At 55.0% G+C, this 20875-nt stretch overlaps 1 protein-coding gene across 1 annotated transcript; it reads left to right on the top strand.

Annotated features, from left to right (window-relative positions):
- The first annotated feature begins 202 nt into the window (after positions 1 to 202).
- On the top strand, positions 203 to 1886 carry NEUROG3 (neurogenin 3). Its single transcript, XM_058029242.1, has 4 exons — positions 203 to 672; positions 1200 to 1233; positions 1463 to 1597; positions 1719 to 1886. Exons 1-4 carry the CDS (start codon positions 203 to 205, stop codon positions 1884 to 1886), a joined length of 807 nt encoding a protein of 268 aa, XP_057885225.1.
- Positions 1887 to 20875: the final 18989 nt, after the last annotated feature.

Here is a 20875-nt window from a genome sequence, read left to right as displayed (position 1 = left end):
CCCCATTGTGTACCGCCCTATATATAGGGGCTGCACGGCGGTCGTGTGCCGGCGGCACAAGCTCCCTGCCCGCACTCGAGCAGCGCGGGGCGCGCAGCCAGAGCCGCTCTCCTGCCCCGCAGCCTCGGCCCGGCTCGGCTCGCACAGACAGGGCACAGCCGGGGCTCTCCCGGGCCGCCCGACGCGGGGCTGCCTTCTCAGCATGGCCCCGCAGAGCCACCGCTCTCCGGACGAGGGGCAGCCGTATTTCGGGGGCGCGGAGGATCCGTCCCCGGGCGCCGGCGGGGCCTCCCCGGGCAGCCGGGGCGCCTCGCCCGCCCGCCCCGCGCTGGCCCCGCGGGACGCGGCCCGCAGGAAGGGGAAGGCGCGGCGGGGCCGCGGCAAGGCGCGCAGCGAGGGCTCGCTCAGCAAGCAGAAGAGGAGCCGGCGCATGAAGGCGAACGACCGCGAGAGAAACCGCATGCACCACCTCAACTCCGCGCTGGACGCCCTCCGCAGCGTCCTGCCCACCTTCCCCGACGACGCCAAGCTCACCAAGATCGAGACGCTGCGCTTCGCGCACAACTACATCTGGGCGCTGACGCAGAGCCTGCGCCTGGCCGAGCAGGGCCTGCCCGAGCCCCCCGCGCCGCCGCCGCCCCCCGGGGCCGCCCCCGGCGCCTGGGACTCGCCGTGCCCCGCGGCCCCGCCGCCCGCCGCCCCGCGCCGCGGCCCCGCCGCCTTCCCCGCCTTCCTGTGAGCCCCCAAAGGGCCGGGGGGCCGCGGGACCCCCGCCCCGCCCCGCGCCCGGACAGAAACAAATCGCGGTTTTGTACTCGTTAACGGTAAATTATATTAATTTGTCGCTATCGGTATTTATTGATTGTATTTCGTAACAGATGTGTATTTTGTATATAAGAGTATTTTCAGCGGCGGTGGTCCAGCTGTCTGCGCCCGCAGCTATATTTTGAGTTGTTCTGAAGGAAAAGAAGAGGAAAAATAAAGCGTGTCGCGGCCCAGACCTGTGCGAGGCCGTGTTTTTATCGCCGAGGGCTCTCTGAGAGTTTCAAAAGGAGGGAGGGCAGCGCCGGACCGCGGGGCTCGCTCGGTGCCCGGTGAGGGGTCGCTGCCCTCGGGGAAGGAGCGGCGATGGAGAGCGGGCTCCCGGGAGTGTGCCCGTCCAGGCCCACGCTCGGATTTAAACGCGGCTCTCCCTGCAGGTGCCTTTCCCCGCAGAGCCGCTCCCGTCTCCAGGTGAGCTGTGCCCGGTGCGGGGCTCTTTGAGGACGCGGCGCTGGTGCCCGCGGTCAGAGCCACCCCATCCTCCCCTGGATGAGTTTAGCCGGGCCCGGGGGCAGCAGCCGGAACGTGAAGCTCTGAACAGGGGCAGGGGGAGCGCAGGAGACGGGAAAGGCGCTGCCGCGGTGAGAAGAGAGCCCGCATGAATTCCATCAGCCCTCTCCTGCCGGGACTCAATTTGTAGCGGGTGGATTTACGGCCGGGCCGCCTCCCCGCCCCGCGCTGCCCCGCCGGGGCGGCCGCCGCCAGACAAAGCGGCCCGCGGGGCCAGAAGCGCATTGTGATGCTAATTGTTCCCAGCGGAGCCCGCTCGCCCGCGGCAAAGGGACGCTATTGAGGCAATTTGTAGAACAAAAGAAATTTGGTTACTGCAAACAGAGCTGCACGCACAAGCACCTCTCCCCCCCGTCACGCAACAACCTCCCCTTCCCGCACCGCAGCCAAAGCGGCGGAACCCGAGCGGGGACGGCAGCCCGGGCTCCCCGTGCCGCCCATGGGGGGACAACCACGGGGAGCCCCTTCTTGCCCCTCTGTCCCCTTCCTGCGTGCTGTCCGGGCTCCCTGGGATGCGGGTGGGAGCGCTGGGTGCGGGTGAGAGCGCTGGGTGAGGGTGGGAGCGCTGGGTGAGGATGGATGCACTGGGTGAGGATGGATGCACTGGGTGAGGATGGATGCGCTGGGTGAGGGTGGATGCGCTGGGTGAGGGTGGATGCGCTGGGTGCGGTGTGAGCGCTGGGTGAGGATGGATGCGCTGGGTGCGGGTGGATGCGCTGGGTGAGGATGGATGCACTGGGTGGGGATGGATGGGATGGGTGCGGGTGGATGGGATGGGTGAGGGTGGATGCGATGGGTGAGGGTGGATGCGCTGGGTGGGGATGGATGCGCTGGGTGGGGATGGATGGGATGGGTGAGGATCGAACGCGCTGGGTGCGGTGGGAGCTCTGGGTGAGGGTGGATGCGATGGGTGAGGGTGGGAGCGCTGGGTGAGGATGGATGGGATGGGTGAGGGTGGATGGGATGGGTGAGGATGGATGCCCTGGGTGAGGGTGGATGCGCTGGGTGAGGGTGGGAGCGCTGGGTGGGGATCGGACGCGCTGGGTGGGGATGGATGTGCTGGGTGCGGGTGGATGCCCTGGGTTTGGATGGATGCGCTGGGTGGGGATGGATGTGCTGGGTTTGGATGGATGCGCTGGGTGAGGATGGATGCGCTGGGTGAGGATGGATGCGCTGGGTGCGGATCGGACGCGCTGGGTGCGAGTGGATGCCCTGGGTGCGGTGGGAGCTCTGGGTGAGGGTGGATGCGCTGGGTGAGGATGGGAGCGCTGGGTGAGGATGGATGCGCTGGGTGAGGGTGGATGCGCTGGGTGCGGATCGGACGCGCTGGGTGCGGGTGGATGCCCTGGGTGCGGTGGGAGCTCTGGGTGAGGATGGATGCGCTGGGTGCGGTGGGAGCGCTGGGTGCGGATCGGACGCGCTGGGTGCGGTGGGAGCGCGGAGCGATGCCCGCCGCAGCCCCGGTCCCCGGTCCCCCGTCCCCGGCCCGCAGCGGGCTCTGGCCATGGTGCTGAAGGCACGGCGCCGCTGTGCCCTCGAGGAGGCTCAGCCCGGCCCGGGTGATGCGGAGCCGCTCGCGATGCGCCTCTCTCGGGAGTTCTGGGGCGCTGTCCGCTCAGGAAGGGAGAGGCCCGCACGGCCCTGGCGCTAAGCAGACACTGCAGGTCACAGAACACGCGGGGCTCGGTGGATTTTGGAGAAGCAGCCATCTCTTACTGGTGCACTCGATCCAGCCTCCTTCAGCAAGGAGGAGTCCCCCAGGCCCGGGAGAAGGGAGCTGGGGCAGCACGGTGCCAGTGCTGGCAGGCAAGGTGAGCAGATCTCACTTTCCAGGTGAGCTTTTTTGGAGATCTGCACGTTCTGCTGCCCCCTGGGAGCCGTCCAGCTGTGCAGAGCCCCCTCCTTTGCCTGATCGCTGCTTTGGGAAGAAACACGGGCCGTGGGGTGTCACAGACATCTTCTATGGAAAATCCTTTCCTTAGGATTTTTCCTCCTGAGAAGCTGGGAGGCCTCAGGAACAAAATGTACACGATGATTATCTGCTGCTGTGGGATGCAACAGGTGCATCTGTGATTGGTCTCATGTGGTTGTTTCTAATTAATGGTCAATCACAGTCGGCTGGCTCGGACTCTCTGTCCGACACACAAACCCTTTGTTATCATTCTTTCCTATTCTATTCTTAGCCAGCCTTCTGATGAAACCTTTTCTTCTATTCTTTTAGTATAGTTTTAATGTAATGTATACCATAAAACAATAAATCAGCCTTCTGAAACGCAGAGTCAGATCCTCGTCTCTCCCCTCACGCTGGGAGCCCTGTGAACCCGCAGGGCTCGGAAAGGGCCCTGTGTGCCCGTCCCCGCGTGTGCTCACAGCCCTGACCGTGATCTATCTGTGTCGGAGATCAGATAGGCACACTGAAAGACCCAACAGCACCCCTGCCCCTTCCCCCCGTTCCTGGCTGAATTGTGCATTGTTTTCCTGCTCTAACAGTCTGCAAAGTGCCCCAAGGCCTCCGTGTGTGGCCGCAAGGGGAAACACCGTCATTATTTGGGCGATAAAATCATTTAATGTTTTCCCTGCCAGCGCAGCTCCACTCCGTATCTCCCCACAGGAGGTGTCACGTTGCCCTCACTGTCTGCATGCACCGCGGCACTGAGGAGCATCACAACACTCTCACTCATGGGCAAAAGAAGCATTTTTGCAAAAAATGGCAAAAAGAGACCCCAGGGTGGACATGGGCGAGGAAAGGAGCAAGAAGAGCACGACAGGTATTCCAAAAGTTCACAAAGACGTCTGTGCGGCAGTGTTTTCAGAAAGGGGTCACTAGAGTGGGGTTTGCTGCATTGCTGATTCTTTTTTCCGGAGACTTGGGATGCTTCTGGTCTTGCAGCCGTGGGGCTGTGGGCTGGGGGTGGATGGAAGGGGAGGGGGGCCAGATTTACTACCTCTGGAGAACTAGTGACTTCTTTAGGGGCTTGAATGCGGTTTTTTTTTTTCCCCCTTTGCCTCCACATTATTAGGTTAATCATTGCTTGAACCGGTTGCTATGGTTTTAGCAAACCCATGGAAACTTGATAATGAAGACTGAAAGACTCCTTTTCCATTTATCTTTTCCCCACGTTTAGTGCACGATGGTCTCATTTCTCTTGGCGGGGCTGTCCCAGTGCCAGTGCCCGGCTTTCACAGCCACGGTGGCCTCGGCGCTTTCTGGTGTGGGGCAAACAGGTGGCTGCTGGCACCGGGGCTCTTTCAGGGGCTCGGCCTTGTGCCCTCACATATCTGCAGGCAACAGGATGAAAACCAGCTTAACCCGAGCCCTGCTCGCTGAAATCCCCACGCCAGGTGAACTCAGATTCTATTTCTGCAGCCAGGGAAGAATGCCTCACCACGAGCTGATGTTCTCACGCACTCAGTATTCAGTTTTAGGTCTCCTTCAGTCTAAACATCAGTTGGACCCCATGATTTTAAAGGTCTTTTCCGACTTTAACAATTCCCCAGTTCTGTGATTCTTTGAATGTGTGATATTATAATTTATTACAGGAGTAAGGAGGTTTTGTACCTGTCTCGCTCTGAATCTCCCCTCTCCTCTGTGGCTTTACAGGTGCTCAGCAAACCCTGGCTGTGGAGTCTCCTACAACTGTCTCACCACTGCTCTGCTCTAGCCAAGGTTAAAATGGGGGGTTGAGGACACCAAACAGCTGAAAGCAGAGGCTGTAAATTATCCGCACGGCTCAGAGAGGCCAGGCTCATTGTCAGGGCCAGGGAAGGGGAAACACCCCGCTCCTTTCCTCAGCAACGCACTCATCCCCCTCCCGCTCGCCCCTGCTCGGCTCCCCCGGGCCCGGAGGCTTGCCAGGAAAACCAAGGTGATTCCCAGAATCCCAGGGCAATTCCTTTGACCCCAGCCTCCACTCCGCGCCCTAAACAAGCCTTCAAGTGAGTTGCTTCCTGCCCTCTCACATTGTGCGCCCCTGACACCGCAGGCAGGTTCCGAGGAGGAGGAGGAGGAGGAGGCTGCAGAGCGCTGCCCGTCCCTTCCATGGCTCTGCCAGCAGAGCAGAGCCTCCAGCTCCTCCAGGGTGCCAGGGACATGCCAGGGTGCCCCAGCAGTGCTCCTGGGCCTGGGCAGGGTGCTGGGTGCCAGGGCAGGGTGCTGGGTGCCAGGGCAGGATTTTGGGTGCTAGGGCACAATGCTGGGTGCCAGGGCACAATGCTGGGTGCCAGGGCAGGATTTTGGGTGCCAGGGCAGGATGCTGGGTGCCAGGGCAGGATTTTGGGCTGCGGCTGCACTGCCCGCACGTTTCGGGGTAGCCGTGCCTGCCGGCAGAGAAAAGGCGAAGAATCGGGATTCTTTCACATGATCAGCCTTCAAAAGTCTGCCTTTGCCCGCCCCCCCTCCCGGCTATAATGACAATCCAAAGAGTTCCTGATAGGGTTTTAAAAGATGCTTATTCATTCACCGTCCACCAAGCATGAAAATCCAGCTCATTTGTTCATTTGTAGCCATTCTTCGCCCAAACGACCCCACAGGGGCTGGAGCCTGTTGCCGAAAACTTGTCACTCACACTTTTAACTTCTTTTTGTTGTACTTCTCTTTATTTCATTCTTCTGGGTCCCCACCTCCGCCACCACCCCACCCTCTCCTCCGGTCACAAAGGCAAGTCTGGGAAGCTCTTTAAAGCTGCAGTGCCCCCTTTTAAAAATCAATACAAAAAAAAAAAAAAAAAAAAAAAAAAAAAAAAAAAAAAAGAGCAATGGCTGAAAGGAGATCCCCAGTTTGTGTAAGGAAGGGGGAAACTCCATCCTGTCTGCACAGCACGGACAGGGAGAGCAGGAGGGAGTGTGGTGCTGGGTGCCAGCACCCCTAAGCCACCTCAAGCCTGGCCTGGGCTTCATGTGGCACCCTCACCGAAGGAATTGGGCTTTTCTGTGCCAAGGGAAACCTAACCTGAGGGTTCAAGGGGCTCTTAAGGAGAGGCCAAAAGCATCGAGCAAGCAGTGAGCATCCTGAGGAGCCCCCAGTGCCATGGCCTGTGCTCTGCTCAGAGCCTGGGCTGGTGTAACAGCCCTGCTTTCCAACAGGACTGCTCTGCACTGCCCAGCACACGTGGAAAGGGTAAATCAGAGCTCACTCACACTTTGAGCTGGGCAGGTGCTGTGTGCTTGTGGATCCAAGCCCTTGGCTGCCCAGCTGGGCTCTGCTCAGACTGTTCAGTGATGCTCTTCCTTCCCATGGCAGAGGTGTGTGATGCCACCCCCAGCATCCCTGTCCATTCCATCCCTTTGGTGGCTTTTGTGGCAAAAGCTCAGTGGTGCCTTTGCTTGGGTCACTGTGCCTCCCATTCTCTTGCCTGGAATGTCCCTAGAAAACCCTGGGACAAGCAGGAGGGTGAGTTTTCCCACTAGGAGCTCCCTGCCCCTGTGAGCTCTGTGCACCCCATGGAGGTGTTTGCTGGGCCACTGGGGATGGAAGAATTCTGGGGGTGAGACACTTGGAATCACCTCAGCCACCCCATCGTGGATCCTGCCTGGTCAAAATATGGGGCTGCTCTCCCCATTCTGTGCGAGGGACAAACGAGTTCTGTGTGCTCAGTGGTCCCCCTGATGTTTCTGCCTGCATTTAGCCCTCGAAGCCAGGGGTTGTGCAGCTGCAGCCATGAAGAATCGCCGCCTTTTGTTGTCGTTTCAGCCAGAGCTGTGAGGAGGCTTCACCTCCTTTTCCCGGGGCCTCAGACGGGATTTGGCCTGGACTCTGTGCAGCCCTGGGGAATCCCACCTCCACCTTCAGCCTGAAGGATGGAACGTGGGCTGCTCACCCGGGTTCAGCTTGTTATTTCAGATTGAAACGCAGGGAAATGGTCTCTCCCCTCCTTCCCACCCCGTGCTCACGAGGGGAGCTCATTTCATCAAGCCTGCAGCACGCACATTTCAGTGGGAAGAGTTGCCACCAATATGCCCTGGTCTAGAGGGTGCTCCCCTCTCCGGGGCAGGGGCACAGCACGAGGTGAAGGGGAAAGAGGAACCTGTGCTGTCATCTCCCAGGTACCGATCCATCATCCCAAACCTGCTGCTCCCTCCGTGTTTGAGGCACAGCCCGCAGGACAGGGCCAAGATTAATGGGGCAGGTGCTGGTGCCCAGAGCTGCCTGCAGCCCTGATAAGGTGGGAGCAGAGATAGCACTGGGTCAATACTCAGCGCCGGCCACCTGGAGCCGCGGCTGGAGCCCCCGGCGGGGCTGCAGGGAGGACAGGGCACACACGGGGGGCTCCTGGGGCACACACAGCTACTGTGGCTCAGCACAGCCCCTTGGCCCTGCTCCGGGATGGACCCCAGGCCTCCCCCGGCCATCTGCTCCCCCTGCCCATCAGCTTTCCCCGCACAGCAGCTCCTGGGGCAAAGCCAAGGCTCCAGCCTCTCCCCCGCCGTTAATAATTCCCGAGGGATCACAGCACTGCCGTTCGTCAGCCTCCCTCCAAACCCAGCTGTTATTTATGAGCGCGCCCCCCTGCCTTTCCCAGTGCTCTGCTGTGCCCTCCCTGCGTGCCCTGCTGCCCCAGCACCCCCACATTTGGGCAGGGAGGGGTTTGCACCCCATCAATCCTGCCCTGAGGCACCCAGAGCCCGGAGATAAATGGCACTGCTGGCTGCAGGCATTCAGACAGGGCAAAAGGCACCTGTTGCTGGAAAAACTGCAACAGGTTATCCAAACCCTTTTGTGGTTTGAAAAATAACTATTTATTATTTTTATGTGTAACAAACCCCGATGCGGATCATTCCCACCTCCTCCCGGGATTTTGGTTTTGCTGGATGTTTGGTGGTGGGTGGGTGCCAAATTTTATTGATATTTTCTTTGAGGAGCAGCACGATTCTGGCTGCAGGTTCCTCACCCCTGCCCTCGGAATCCGTAGCTGTGGGGAGATGTCCCTGCCTTGCCCAGCTCACTTTGGGGCACTTTATCTCAGCGACCTGGGACAACGACAGATGGGACACTGGGGGTGCAAATAGCAACACCGTAAATCCAATTTTGGAGTGCACTTGCCATCCTGCAGCACGACAGGATGAATCTTTGGGAGATTCACTGTCCCAGGGGGAATCTTTGGGAGATTCACTGTCCCAGGGGGAATCTTTGGGAGATTCACTGTCCCAGGGGGAATCTTTGGGACATTCACTGTCCCGGGAGGAATCTTTGGGAGATTCACTGTCCCAGAAGGAATCTTTTGGAGCGTTTCCCTGTTTTCCCATGGTCTCTCCCCTCTCCCTTGTGGGATGCTGTGCCGTCCCGGCTGCCCCACGCCGGGCTGCACGGCCGATTAGGGACCCTCTTTGTCGCCTAATTGGATTTTTCTCCCCTTGTTAGCCCGCAATGAAAATGTCACGGGCTGCAGGGAGGTGCCCATTCATCTCCAATGAAATTCCGTCCCCTCTCGGCCGAGCCGCGCCGCTATTCACCCCGCAGCAGGCAGCTGGGCCACCGGGGCATGCAGCGGGGACGGTGCCCGCGGTGCCAGGCACAGGGGACCATGCCCATGGTGGCGCCAGGCACGGGGGACCGTGCCCGTGGTGGTGCCAGGCACGGGGGAGGATGCTCATGGTGCCCGGCAGAGGGGAAGACGCCGGTGGTGCCAGGCAGAGGAGAAATGCCCGTGGTGCCAGGCAGAGGGGACGATGCCCATGCTTGGCTGGAGAAGACTGGGGTCTGGCAGCCTCGGTTCTCTCTCCAGCAGGTTCTGTGCCCAGGATTTGGGGTGTTCTGTGGCCGTGCATGGCTGCTCCTTACCAGGAGGTGGTGCTGGGGCCCTGCGCCCTTGGCCCTGGCCGGACACGGCTTCGGGCAGGCCGGGCTTTGGGCACACCGGGCTTTGGGCATGCTGGGCTTTGGGCACTCAGGGCTTTGGGCACGTTGGGCTTTGGGCACGCTGGGCTTCGGGCACGCCGGGCTCTGGGCACGCCGGGCTTCGGGCACGCCGGGCTTTGGGCACGCTGGGCTTTGGGCACACTGGGCTTTGGGCACGCCGGGCTCTGGGCACGCCGGGCTTTGGGCACACTGGGCTCTGGGCACGCTGGGCTTTGGGCATGCTGGGCTCTGGGCACGCCGGGCTCTGGGCACACTGGGCTTTGGGCACGCCGGGCTTTGGGCACGCCGGGCTCTGGGCACACTGGGCTTTGGGCACGCCGGGCTTTGGGCACGCTGGGCTTTGGGCACGCTGGGCTTTGGGCACGCCGGGCTTCGGGCACGCCGGGCTTTGGGCACACCGGGCTTTGGGCACACTGGGCTTTGGGCACGCTGGGCTTTGGGCACACTGGGCTTTGGGCATGCTGGGCTTTGGGCACACTGGGCTCTGGGCACGCCGGGCTTTGGGCACACCGGGCTCTGGGCACTCAGGGCTTTGGGCACTCAGGGCTTTGGGCACACTGGGCTTTGGGCACGCCGGGCTTTGGGCACACTGGGCTTTGGGCACGCCGGGCTTTGGGCACGCCGGGCTTCGGGCACACTGGGCTTTGGGCATGCTGGGCTTTGGGCACGGCGGGCTTTGGGCACGTTGGGCTCTGGGCACGCTGGGCTTTGGGCACGCCGGGCTTTGGGCACGCCGGGCTTTGGGCACGCTGGGCTCTGGGCACTCAGGGCTCTGGGCACACCGGGCTTTGGGCACTCAGGGCTTTGGGCACTCAGGGCTTTGGGCACGCCGGGCTTTGGGCACGCTGGGCTCTGGGCACTCAGGGCTCTGGGCACGCTGGGCTTTGGGCACGCTGGGCTTTGGGCACACTGGGCTTTGGGCACACTGGGCTCTGGGCACACTGGGCTCTGGGCACACCGGGCTTTGGGCACACCGGGCTCTGGGCACACCGGGCTTTGGGCATGCTGGGCTTTGGGCACGCCGGGCTTTGGGCACACCGGGCTCTGGGAACGCCGGGCTTTGGGCACACTGGGCTCTGGGCACACTGGGCTTTGGGCATGCTGGGCTCTGGGCACACTGGGCTTTGGGCACGCTAGGCTTTGGGCACGCCGGGCTTTGGGCACTCAGGGCTTTGGGCACGCCGGGCTTTGGGCACGCCGGGCTTTGGGCACACCGGGCTTTGGGCACACCGGGCTTTGGGCATGCTGGGCTTTGGGCACACTGGGCTTTGGGCACGCCGGGCTTTGGGCATGCTGGGCTTTGGGCATGCTGGGCTTTGGGCACGCTGGGCTTTGGGCATGCTGGGCTTTGGGCACACTGGGCTCTGGGCACGCTGGGCTTTGGGCACACTGGGCTTTGGGCACGCCGGGCTTTGGGCACGCCGGGCTCTGGGCACACTGGGCTTTGGGCACGCCGCCTTTTCCAGGGAGCCATGGGTCCTGGGGGCTCCGAGGGGCAGGGAAAGGCGATGCTGGGTCCTGGCAGGAGAGCAGGGAGCCCTCCACGAGGTGCCGATGGAAAGGCAGGGAGCTGCGGTTCACGCCATTCCCCAGGAGCAGCATGCCTCAGAGACGGACAGACCGCAATTTCCGCCTCAAGAACAGAATTTTGGGCAGGTTTTCGGTCCCCTGTTGCTCTGACATTGCCTAAGCTCGCTCGTGAACCCCCAAACCCCGCTGCAATCAGGGGAAGGCGATGCTTTAAGCTTTAGCTCTCCTGTTTTTTCGGTGCTGTACAAACAGAGCAGATGATGTCTGCGTGTCAGGGATGGCTCCTGAGCTGAGCACCGGCAAATTCCTCACACTCCGGGCTGTGGAAGGGTTCCACAGACGGCATCACGGAGCTGGCAGCCCCCAAAGGCAGCCGCAGAGGGGCAGCTGCTGGCTAAAACCCGATGCCAGGTCCGGGGCACAGGAGCACGGGAGGGATGCGGAGGGGATGGGAACAGAGCCGGGGCGAGCTCCAGCCGAGCCCTCGGGGCTGAGCACACCCACCTAGGGGCTGCACAATTACCCCGGTATGACATGTTAAACAAGCAAGAGAAGAGCTTTTTTAAAATTCACGTATGACTAGAGAAGGTGAAATTATTTGTGGCAAACAATGGCGTTGATAACTTTTTCCGTTCCTCGCTTTCCTGCGAGTAAACATCTATTCTTGCTTGTCTAAAAGCCTGCAGCAGCCAGGATTGTTTCTGTCCTCACTGGATGCCTCCCAGCCGGGAAAAGAGCTTTCCTGTGGCCTGCCCAAATCCCTCCTCAGCGATCTGCTAAAGCCCAGAGCGCCTCTGCCTTTCCCTGAACCACACTTGCACCCCAAAACCTCCGACCTGAACTCAGCAAAAAGCAGATGAAGGAGCTCTGGGGTTCCCCAGGGAGAATTAATGATCTGCAAGCAGACAGATAGTCACAAAATGGATTTCTTTCTTGCTCTCCCCTCCTCTCTGCTGCTGGTATATGTATTTGGAGAGACACTTGGAAAAATGTACCCCTGGGTGAATGGTCCCCAAAAGCGATTTGGGATTTTGCAGGGCAGGCCATGGACAGGGAGGAGGAGGAGAAGGAGAAGGAGAAAGAGAAGGAGAAGGAGGAGGAGGAGGAGGAGGAGGAGGAGGAGGAGGAGGAGGAGGAGGAGGAGGAGGAGGAGAAGGAGAAGGAGAAAGAGAAGGAGAAGGAGGAGGAGGAGGAGGAGGAGGAGGAGGAGGAGGAGGAGGAGGAGGAGGAGGAGGAGGAGAAGGAGAAGGAGAAGGAGAAGGAGAAGGAGAAGGAGAAGGAGAAGGAGAAGGAGAAGGAGAAGGAGAAGGAGAAGGAGAAGGAGAAGGAGAAGGAGAAGGAGAAGGAGAAGGAGAAGGAGAAGGAGAAGGAGAAGGAGAAGGAGAAGGAGGTCTGTGGGAGCATTGGGAAGGGAAGGCCAATTATTTCCTCACTCAAATCACTTCTGCTGGTGCTGCCTGGGAACTGGGATCCCCAAAATCCCCCCCTATGGCCAAGCAAAGCCAAGGGGTGTAGGTGAGCTCCCTGCTGCCTTGGCTCACAGCAGGATTGTGTCACTGGCCAAGCTGTGAAGCCAGGGCTCCTGCTCCAAGATATTTTTATTGCCTGGGAACCAGGCTGAGGAAAGGTGTGGCTCGCTTTTATTTTATTTTTTTCCTTCCCTATCTTTATTTGACCAAATCCAGGAAAACTCAGGGGATGGCTTACACTTTGGAGCAGTGCAATGGGCTCTGCTTTGCAGACAGCTCCAGACAGTTCACAGCCCTGGCTTCCAGCTCCCTGAGGAAGGAGTGGCTGCTGCCACCCAAAACGTGGTGCGTCACAGCCAGAGGGTTCTTGGCACACGCTGGGAGCCCCCGAAGAGCTGCAGGACACTACGTCAGGAGGGTGAAAAAAGCCAACAATAGCTCAGGAAGCAGCCCAGGACACTGCAGGGAGAAGCCTGATTTAGAGCATTTCCTGGCCTGAAGGTCCGTGCCATGGCATGGCTGTTCTGGCCAGACTCGATGCTAGAGTGACTGAGTGAGACTTTGGGGAGGTTTGCAGCTCCCTAAATATTTCTTCATCTAAATATTTAGCAGTTATTTATTTTTTCATCAAACTGCTCAATTTTTGCATTTGCACCATTCCCAAGCAGCCTGGCCCAGGCAGAAACAAGATCTGCTAATAGTGTGTGGAGAAACCTGGTCTGAGGGGGGAAAATGTGCATTTCTTATAGCACTGGCCAGTTTTGCCTCCTGTGGCCTGAGTTTGAGCCCTGGCAATACTTGTCCCCTCTCCTGGCTTTGGTGTGGGCATACACACATATATATATATATATATATATACACAGATATGTACAGATAAGATTTAAAAAAATTTAGTTTCAAAAAAAAGCCTCATCTCTCCAGAGCCAAACTGCACAAGCTCTCAGAACAACCTGCTGGGTGTACTTCAACCACTAATGCACAGCAATGTACTTTTGCTTTAATATTTGTATCAAAATAGAAGTTACAGGGCCCTTTCTCAACACTATTACTCTTTACATGGCTTTAATGACTTCATCAACTCCAGTCAACATTCCTCAGTACTTTTTTCTTATTTTTCAGCTGAAAAGGTTTTTTCAGCTGGGCTAAGTGGCCATGCCCCTGCTCTGTGTGAGTCTGGGGGTTTATAAAGGCTCTGACAAGGCAGTGAGCTGGGTTTTGGGGGCAAGCAGCCCATGGCAGCCTGTCCCAAGCCTCTGCTAAGGGCTCCCATCTCACCTCTGCCTTGGGTCTGTGCACAGGGGCTTCTCTGTGTCCCCAAAAGGCTGGGAAATGCTTATGGACAGCCAGAGCTTTTCCTGCCGCAGGGAGATGGGACTGAAGCTGCTTTCCCGTGCCAGGGATGTGTCTGGAGGGGCCTTGCACATTCCAGTAATTCCCCCCAATTACTTTAATTTCCCTCCCTCTTTCTCCAGCCCCGCTCTGCCGTGTGCGATGACGAAAGGGATTCTAACTCCCTGAGAAAAAACCCTGGAAATCAAACTCTCTTTTTAGAGTTTCTGGGAATCGGAGGGGCTGGAGGGGCCAATAAAACCCTGGGTTCTGAACAGGGACCCATTGACGGCGGAGCCGCGGCCTGGGCAGGGCCTGGGGCACCACTGGGGAGGGGAGGGACAGACCCGGCTCTGTCACAGGTTGTGAGAGCTAAGGGGATGGGATGGTTGGGATGGATGGAGATGAGAGATCTCTGCAGCCAGGTTGTGGGATTTGGGGTTTATTGCACAGGGCCTGGGTGCAGGGCCCTGCTGGGATTTGGCGTTTATTGCACAGGGCCTGGGTGCAGGGCCCTGCTGGGATTTGGGGTTTATTGCAGAGGGCCTGGGTGCAGGGCCCTGCTGGGATTTGGGGTTTATTGCACAGGGCCTGGGTGCAGGGCCCTGCTGGGATTTGGGGTTTATTGCACAGGGCCTGGGTGCAGGGCCCTGCTGGGATTTGGGGTTTATTGCACAGGGCCTGGGTGCAGGGCCCTGCTGGGATTTGGGGTTTATTGCACAGGGCCTGGGTGCAGGGCCCTGCTGGGATTTGGGGTTCATTGCACAGGGCCTGGGTGCAGGGCCCTGCTGGGATTTGGGGTTCATTGCACAGGGCCTGGGTGCAGGGCCCTGCTGGGAGGTGCCAGACACAGCTCAGAGCAGGCCCCAGAGAGAGAAAGAAGGGTAAAGAGAGTGGGAAAGAGGATGAGAGAGCGAGGTTCCTGTTACAATACAATAAATCTTCTTCTGGTTGTGGAACTTGGGGTTTATTGCAGAGGGCCTGGGTGCAGGGCCCTGCTGGGAGCTGCCAGCCACAGCCCAGAGCAGGCCCCAGAGAAGACAGGGGCAGAGAGGATGAGAGAGTTAAGAGAGTAAGAGGGTAAGAGCATAAGGGAGTAAAAAAGGTAAGAGAGTAAAAGGGTAAGAGAGTGAGGTTCCCATTACAATACAATAAATCTTCTGTGTAGAATATTCTGATTCTCACTAACCAATCTAGTACAAGATACAAATCCTACAGCATTTCCATACAGCCTATAAGAATCATTACATTACCACACTGTGCTACATTTTAAACCCTAAAAACTCCTCTTTGGGCCCCTTCTGCCAAGCTGTAGGGTCTGCTCTGAGCCTTGGGCCTGTCTGCAAGCAGAGGGTGTTGTTCCATCAAAAGGGGATCACCTTCAGCCGGCCACACCATTGTTTTCCAGTTGTTCAGTAACTGAGGTGTCTCAAAGCTTGCTTTCATTTCAGTCTCGCTTACAGTTTCCATATTCTCAAAATCTTTTGCCAGGCAATCATATTTCTAAGGCTTTCCTGTTTCATCTTCCCCAACAAGAGGCGTCAGAGTTGTCCCAGCCCTGGCTGGCTGCAGAGGTGCCTTTGACGATGCTGGCATGTGCCACACCTGGCTGGCACCGGGGCTGGCAGGAAACAGACCTGGCTTTGTCAGAGGTGGATTTGGTGATGCTGGCATGTCCCAGACCCAGCTGGCACCCAGGGGATGGTGCCATGGCTCACTGCAGCCAGAAGCACAGCCAGAGCATTCCCTGTCAGAGCCCAAATGAGGGATCAGGACTCCAGGCTGTGGTTATAGAGCACGACACAGCACAAAGCACCATGACTCCATCAGAAGGGTGCAAGAGAGATTTGTTATAGCAATGTGTTGGTTTTATACTCTTTCAAGGTATTTACATTCACTTAATAGACACACTCACTGCCCTGTGGTTATAGGGAAGAAACAAAGTTCTCAGCGGGTGATCAGGGAGCCACGTTACTCTGTGAGCCAGCTAGAGTCCGTATCTCTTAACTTTCTCTCCTTCATCACATCTCCGTGGTGACAACCTCAGTGTCTTCCTCAGGACAGATATGGGGCTTTCCTTATCATCAGGAAGCCTTTGCAGGCTCACAAGAACAGCACAGAATGTCCTTCCTACGCCAGGTGGCTCTCCAAAATGCAGTTTATTACATCCAAGGTGTTACAGCAGCCCAGGGTGCTGGGTGACAGAGCTGTGCCCACAGCTGTCAGCTCCAGCTGCAGGCAGGCCTGGACACCCTTTTCTTTTGGTTACAGTGCATTATAGACTTTTCTTTTGGTTCCAATGCATTGTAGACTTTTCTTTGCTGAGCATCTTAACGCAGTAGAACCAATCTATCCCTTAACTATTATCTATAGCCTATCATAACTACTATAATTACCATATTCATGTTACTGTTCTCCAGTCACTAAAAGTCAGTACATCACAGTTTAAGCTAGAAGTTGTATTTTAGTTTTCTTGCAGTGGAAAATTCTGAGAGCTTTTTTCTACTTGCCACATTTGCTGCCTTGTTTGCCTGTGCTATCTTTCTGCTTGGTACAAACATCTTCTTGTTTGGGGTGGGTTTATCCTTTGCTCTAAGCCATAAAAACCCCTTCTAACTAACACACACTTTGCCTCCTTGGTTATCCAGTGAGACTGGTCAGCAATTCATTTCTTTTATATCAAAACTTGCTTCCATCTCTATTCCTTCATGAGACTCTACATTTAAAAATCTTTCTGCTAAGCATACACATATCTGTGAGACTTTCTTGTCAAACTTTCATCCTTCCCAACATTTCCCTGTGCTGCAGGGCTGGGCTCATGCCCGAGCTGAGCTCTGTAAGGCCTGGCAGGGCAAATAAAGAAGCTTTTTGCCCTGAGCCCTGCCCAGAGAGCATGGCAGGCTCTGCAGAGCAAGGGTGACTTTGGGCTTTGCTTTGGGGATGGGCAAAGGAAGTCTGTGAGCACTAATCCTGCATGGATCCAGAGGGGCTGGGGTAGGATTAACCAGGGCACAGTGGAACAGTGCAAGGTGGATTGGTGTCACAGATCTAAACACAGCCTGGGGACAGACAGGTCTGTGAGACCCCCAGGGATGAGCCCCAGCAGGGGCAGGACCCCTGGGAGAGATATTGGTTCTGTCAGGCCTTGAGGGAATTAATTGGCATTAATGACGGCTTGGGAAGGCTGGCCTAGAACAGAGACCAGACAGAGTTACAGAATAAAGCAGGGATTTATTCAAAGGATCTCCTCCATGGATGCACCTTGGGCAGCACGAGAGCCCAGCCAGGGCTGCACCCAAGATGAACCAAAATGGTCCCAAAATGCACAACCACGGGGTCTCTCACTTTGATCAGTTCTGCTCCATTTGCACCTTGCAGTTCATTGTCCAATTCCAGCTCCAGCCCATGCAGTCCCACCCTGCTTGTTTTTGTTTATGCTCTTGAGCCTGAGATTTGGGTCATTTGTCCTTGCTGCCCAGCTGGAGCAGGAATTGTTTTGTCCCCCTGCTCTGTGCACAGAGCTCACCATCCCTTAATGTGAAGCCCAGACCCACACAGTAGAGCAGCACAGAATGTGAAACATACAAAAGCTAAACCTGAGGCATCATAATGACCCTGAGCAGCCTCACCTGGAGCCTACTCACACCCATGGTCTGGCTCTATTTAAGCCCAATCTGGGGGGGCTGAGGTTTTCCTTCCTCCTCCAGGGGTAGGAGGGTGCGAATTTGGGGACAGAGCTGAGCTCCTGCTCCATGCAGCTCCATGCAGGTAAGGCCAGCTGCCACACTGGAGTTTATTTCACAGGGTCCTCATGCCCTGCACCCTGGCTGCTTTGGAGATGCACAGCCCTTCCTGGATTGTTGGTACCTGATGGAGAAACAGCTTCTTGGTAGGAAGAGGCTGGGTGGGGAAAGCTCATCATGGTGAGGGTTTCATCCAGCAGATGTGTTTGTGGGAAAGGTGGGGTCAGTGGTGTTGGGAGTGTTTGGCTGCATCTTTGTCTTGGTTTGAAAAGCCAGGTCTCTGCTGAGGAAGGTAGGAGCCTGCCTTGATATGGAAAATGCAAACCTCCTCTTTTTGAATTGTTATAGTTTTTAAATTAAGGGATTCTCAGGTAAAGATATGAGAGTAGGAATAACAGTTCTTTAATAGGAAAATTAAAAATACAAATGTAATAGTACAAAAAAAAAAAAAATCTACTAACAGAGTCAAAATATGACCTGACACCCTGTTAGGTGTTAGTAGCAGTCTAATTAAATAGTGGCTGTAGTGTTCTTAGAGCGACAGATTTAGTTCTGTTGAAGTAGTAACTTTGTAGAAGGGTACAGTTCTCCTCTTAAAGTCTGGTAGTAATGTAGATAAGTTTAGTCTTTTTCTGGAAACCTAGTAAAGAAGACAGCTGCTCTTTTGGAAATCTAGCAGGAAAAGGCTGTTTTAGTGCTCTAAATCTCAGATTATATCTAAATAAAAATGCTTAGCTCCTCCCCCTGAGTAGAGCATCTCCCAGTAAGATGATGTAATTCTATCAGTCATGCAGTGATACTCAATAGCCTATTAACAGAAGATATTTCCCAGCAAGACAATTAGGTTGTAGAAGAGATGAAGAAAACAGCTCAATTAACAGAAAAGATTTCCCATTTCTAACAGATAGCAAATAAAGCACAAATTCCTCATTAAATTTTTCATCTTAGGACAACCTTCCTCGTCCCACTGCAGGCTGTGGTGAGGACACAAGGTCCAGGCTCTGTCTCTGCTGGCCTGGCTCAGGGAGTTGGGGGGGGGAAGTGGTTCTTTTATCCATTCCCTGCCATCTGCATAAATAGCCAGGAGAGATTTCCAACTTTTCCTTCAATTTCCAGTGGGTGTTGCCTGACGGGTGAGGAGCTCTGCTTTGGAGGCAGAACCTGGAGGTAAATTAAGGTAACATCATGGCAGCTGCTCAGCATGATGGTTCTTAAGCTGCTAAATTACCATAGCTTATGATGTCCCACTTAATTCAGGAGATTTACAGCACATTGGTTCTTATAACTGCCTTTCCAGAGCTTCCCCATCCACCTCTGCTTCCAAAAACAAATCCATTCCCATGTATGCACGGCCACACCCCAGACAGTGCATATATGGCAATGGGTTTGCATGAGAAAAATGTTTTGTGCAATTGAGAGCCCCGTGGGGTGTTTATTTTACTTCATTTTTAAACTTTTAGGTAATGGTATTTTTCTATATTCTGTTTTTTTGGTTTTTTGGAACTTTGGCATCAGGCAGGGAACATTGCCTGGCCATGCTTTGCAAGGCTGAGTGTGTCTCTCCTGGCTGCTTTCTGCAGTGTTGCTGCACAAATCTGTTGAGCAGAAGGGGGCAGAGGAGGAATTAACTTTAAAAACATACAGACAACGCATATGCAAAGTATTCCTCTCTAATGCAGCACCTGGGATTTGAGCAAATGGCAATAACAGAGCAGTGGGGCTGCGTGGGATGCAGGGCTGGCCTGAAGGCAGCGAGGGTCCAGCCAAACACAGGCAGGACTGAGGAGCTCCTGGCAGCCACTGAGGAAATGTTGAGAGTTTTTAAACATTGTTATTTTTGCCACTGTGTCTCTGCTTTCCTGATAGTTCTCCCCATCAGGGTACCCTGGGTCGGCGCTCCCCTGTGGCTGAGCTGGTTGTGAGGATTTCATGAGCAAAATGTTTGATTTATGGACTTTGAAAACATTTAATCTCTGCTTATTGCATTAAAAAATATTATTAAAATATAAAAAATAAAAATATTTAAATTTAAAATATTTAAATTTAAAATATAGTTTAAAATATATTTAAATATAAATTAAATAAGATGAATAAATTAATAAATTAAATAAAAATAAATTAAAACAAAAATAATTAAATTAATTAAAATAAGATTAATAAATTAAATGAAAATAAAAAATAAATTAAAATATATTAAAATATGCTTTAAACAAAGTAAATAAAATTAAATGAAAATAAAAAGAAATTAAAATATATTAAAATTAAAATATATTAAAATACTTTATGTATTAAAGTAAATAAAATTAAATAAAAATAGAAAAAAGAAATTAAAATATATTAAATCATGTATTAAATAAAATTAAATAAAAAATAAATTAGGATAAATTATGCATTAAAATTTATATATATAAAAGTTTGTCGGTGTTATATATTAAAAAAAATTGTTTAAAAATTATATATTTTTGCTAGCAAGCGGAGAACCTTGCCTGGCTGAGCAGGGCTGCTCTATGGTATATCCACTACCAGCAAAGCCCATCTGCTGAAGAGGGCTGGGGCAAAATGACCAGTTAGCACATGGATGTGCAAACCCTCACCTCGCAGGCAGGCCCAGCCCCGCCACACTGGGGACAGCGACTCGAGCGGCATTCGGGACAGGAATGCAGGAGCAGCTCTGGCCAGGGGCAGGTGCAGGGAAGAGGCACCATATGTTAAACAGCCCGGAGAAACCTTTCAAACCTCCGTTGTAAAACCCGCCGTCTTTCTCCCCGTATTTAATGCATCTTTGTACGGACACCAATTCCTCAAGTGCCCACGCCAGGGCTGACTTTTAGTGTGTTTGTGCAGGCAGGCTGCCAGGGAGCAGCTCCTGCAAGGCTCCCAGCTCTGCCGTTTGTTGGGGCAGCCGTAAATCACAGCGCCCTCGGGGCAAGGCTTTTCCTGACAAAAACGGCAAAAGAGAGACAAGACAGCAACAAAATGCAAAGGGTTTATTTACACCGGGGCAGAGGAACTGTCCTGAATGAAGCAGATGGGGGACAATGAGGGAAGCTCCATCTCCGCTCCCCCTCCATCTCCCCTCTTGGTTGTTGGGCAGTAGTGAAAGGGGAACAGTCTGAGGTTGATGCTGTCACTGAGGAAGGTGGTGAGGAAAGCCCAGCTGGCCAGGTCAGGCAGGGAGACACTTGCTGAGGTGCCCAGGTCTTGGAAACCTCAGACTAAATTGGAGTTTTGGTAGTTGTTGGGGTCTCTGTTGCCGATTCCCCGACTTCTGGGACTCTTGTTGGGCCATCCCAGATGGTCTTGTGTCAGGAAACACAGACACACTGGATTTTTTCAGTCTTCAGGTTCTTGTTTATTGTTATCTTACCTAGGGTTTTGCACGTTGCCCACACCAGGCTCAGCACACTGGAAAAGCACCACAAAAATGGCCAACAATCTCTTGGTACAAGGTGTTTTAAAGCTAAACTATCCAATTAAGAACTGATACCTAGATTACCTCCCTTTTTAACTGATCCCTAAAAGCCTGCAATGTGGACTTTCCCACCCAGTTACAAAATGCCACCCAAAGAAGGAGAAGAAGCATGAAGAAGAAACCCAGGATGACACCCTGTGCCCTC

The sequence above is a fragment of the Melospiza georgiana genome, chromosome 8 (genome assembly GCF_028018845.1).
Source record: "Melospiza georgiana isolate bMelGeo1 chromosome 8, bMelGeo1.pri, whole genome shotgun sequence".
NCBI classification, from domain to species: domain Eukaryota; kingdom Metazoa; phylum Chordata; class Aves; order Passeriformes; family Passerellidae; genus Melospiza; species Melospiza georgiana.
The sequence above is the reverse complement of the archived record's forward strand: the minus strand, read 5'-3'. Positions and strand labels throughout refer to the sequence as shown.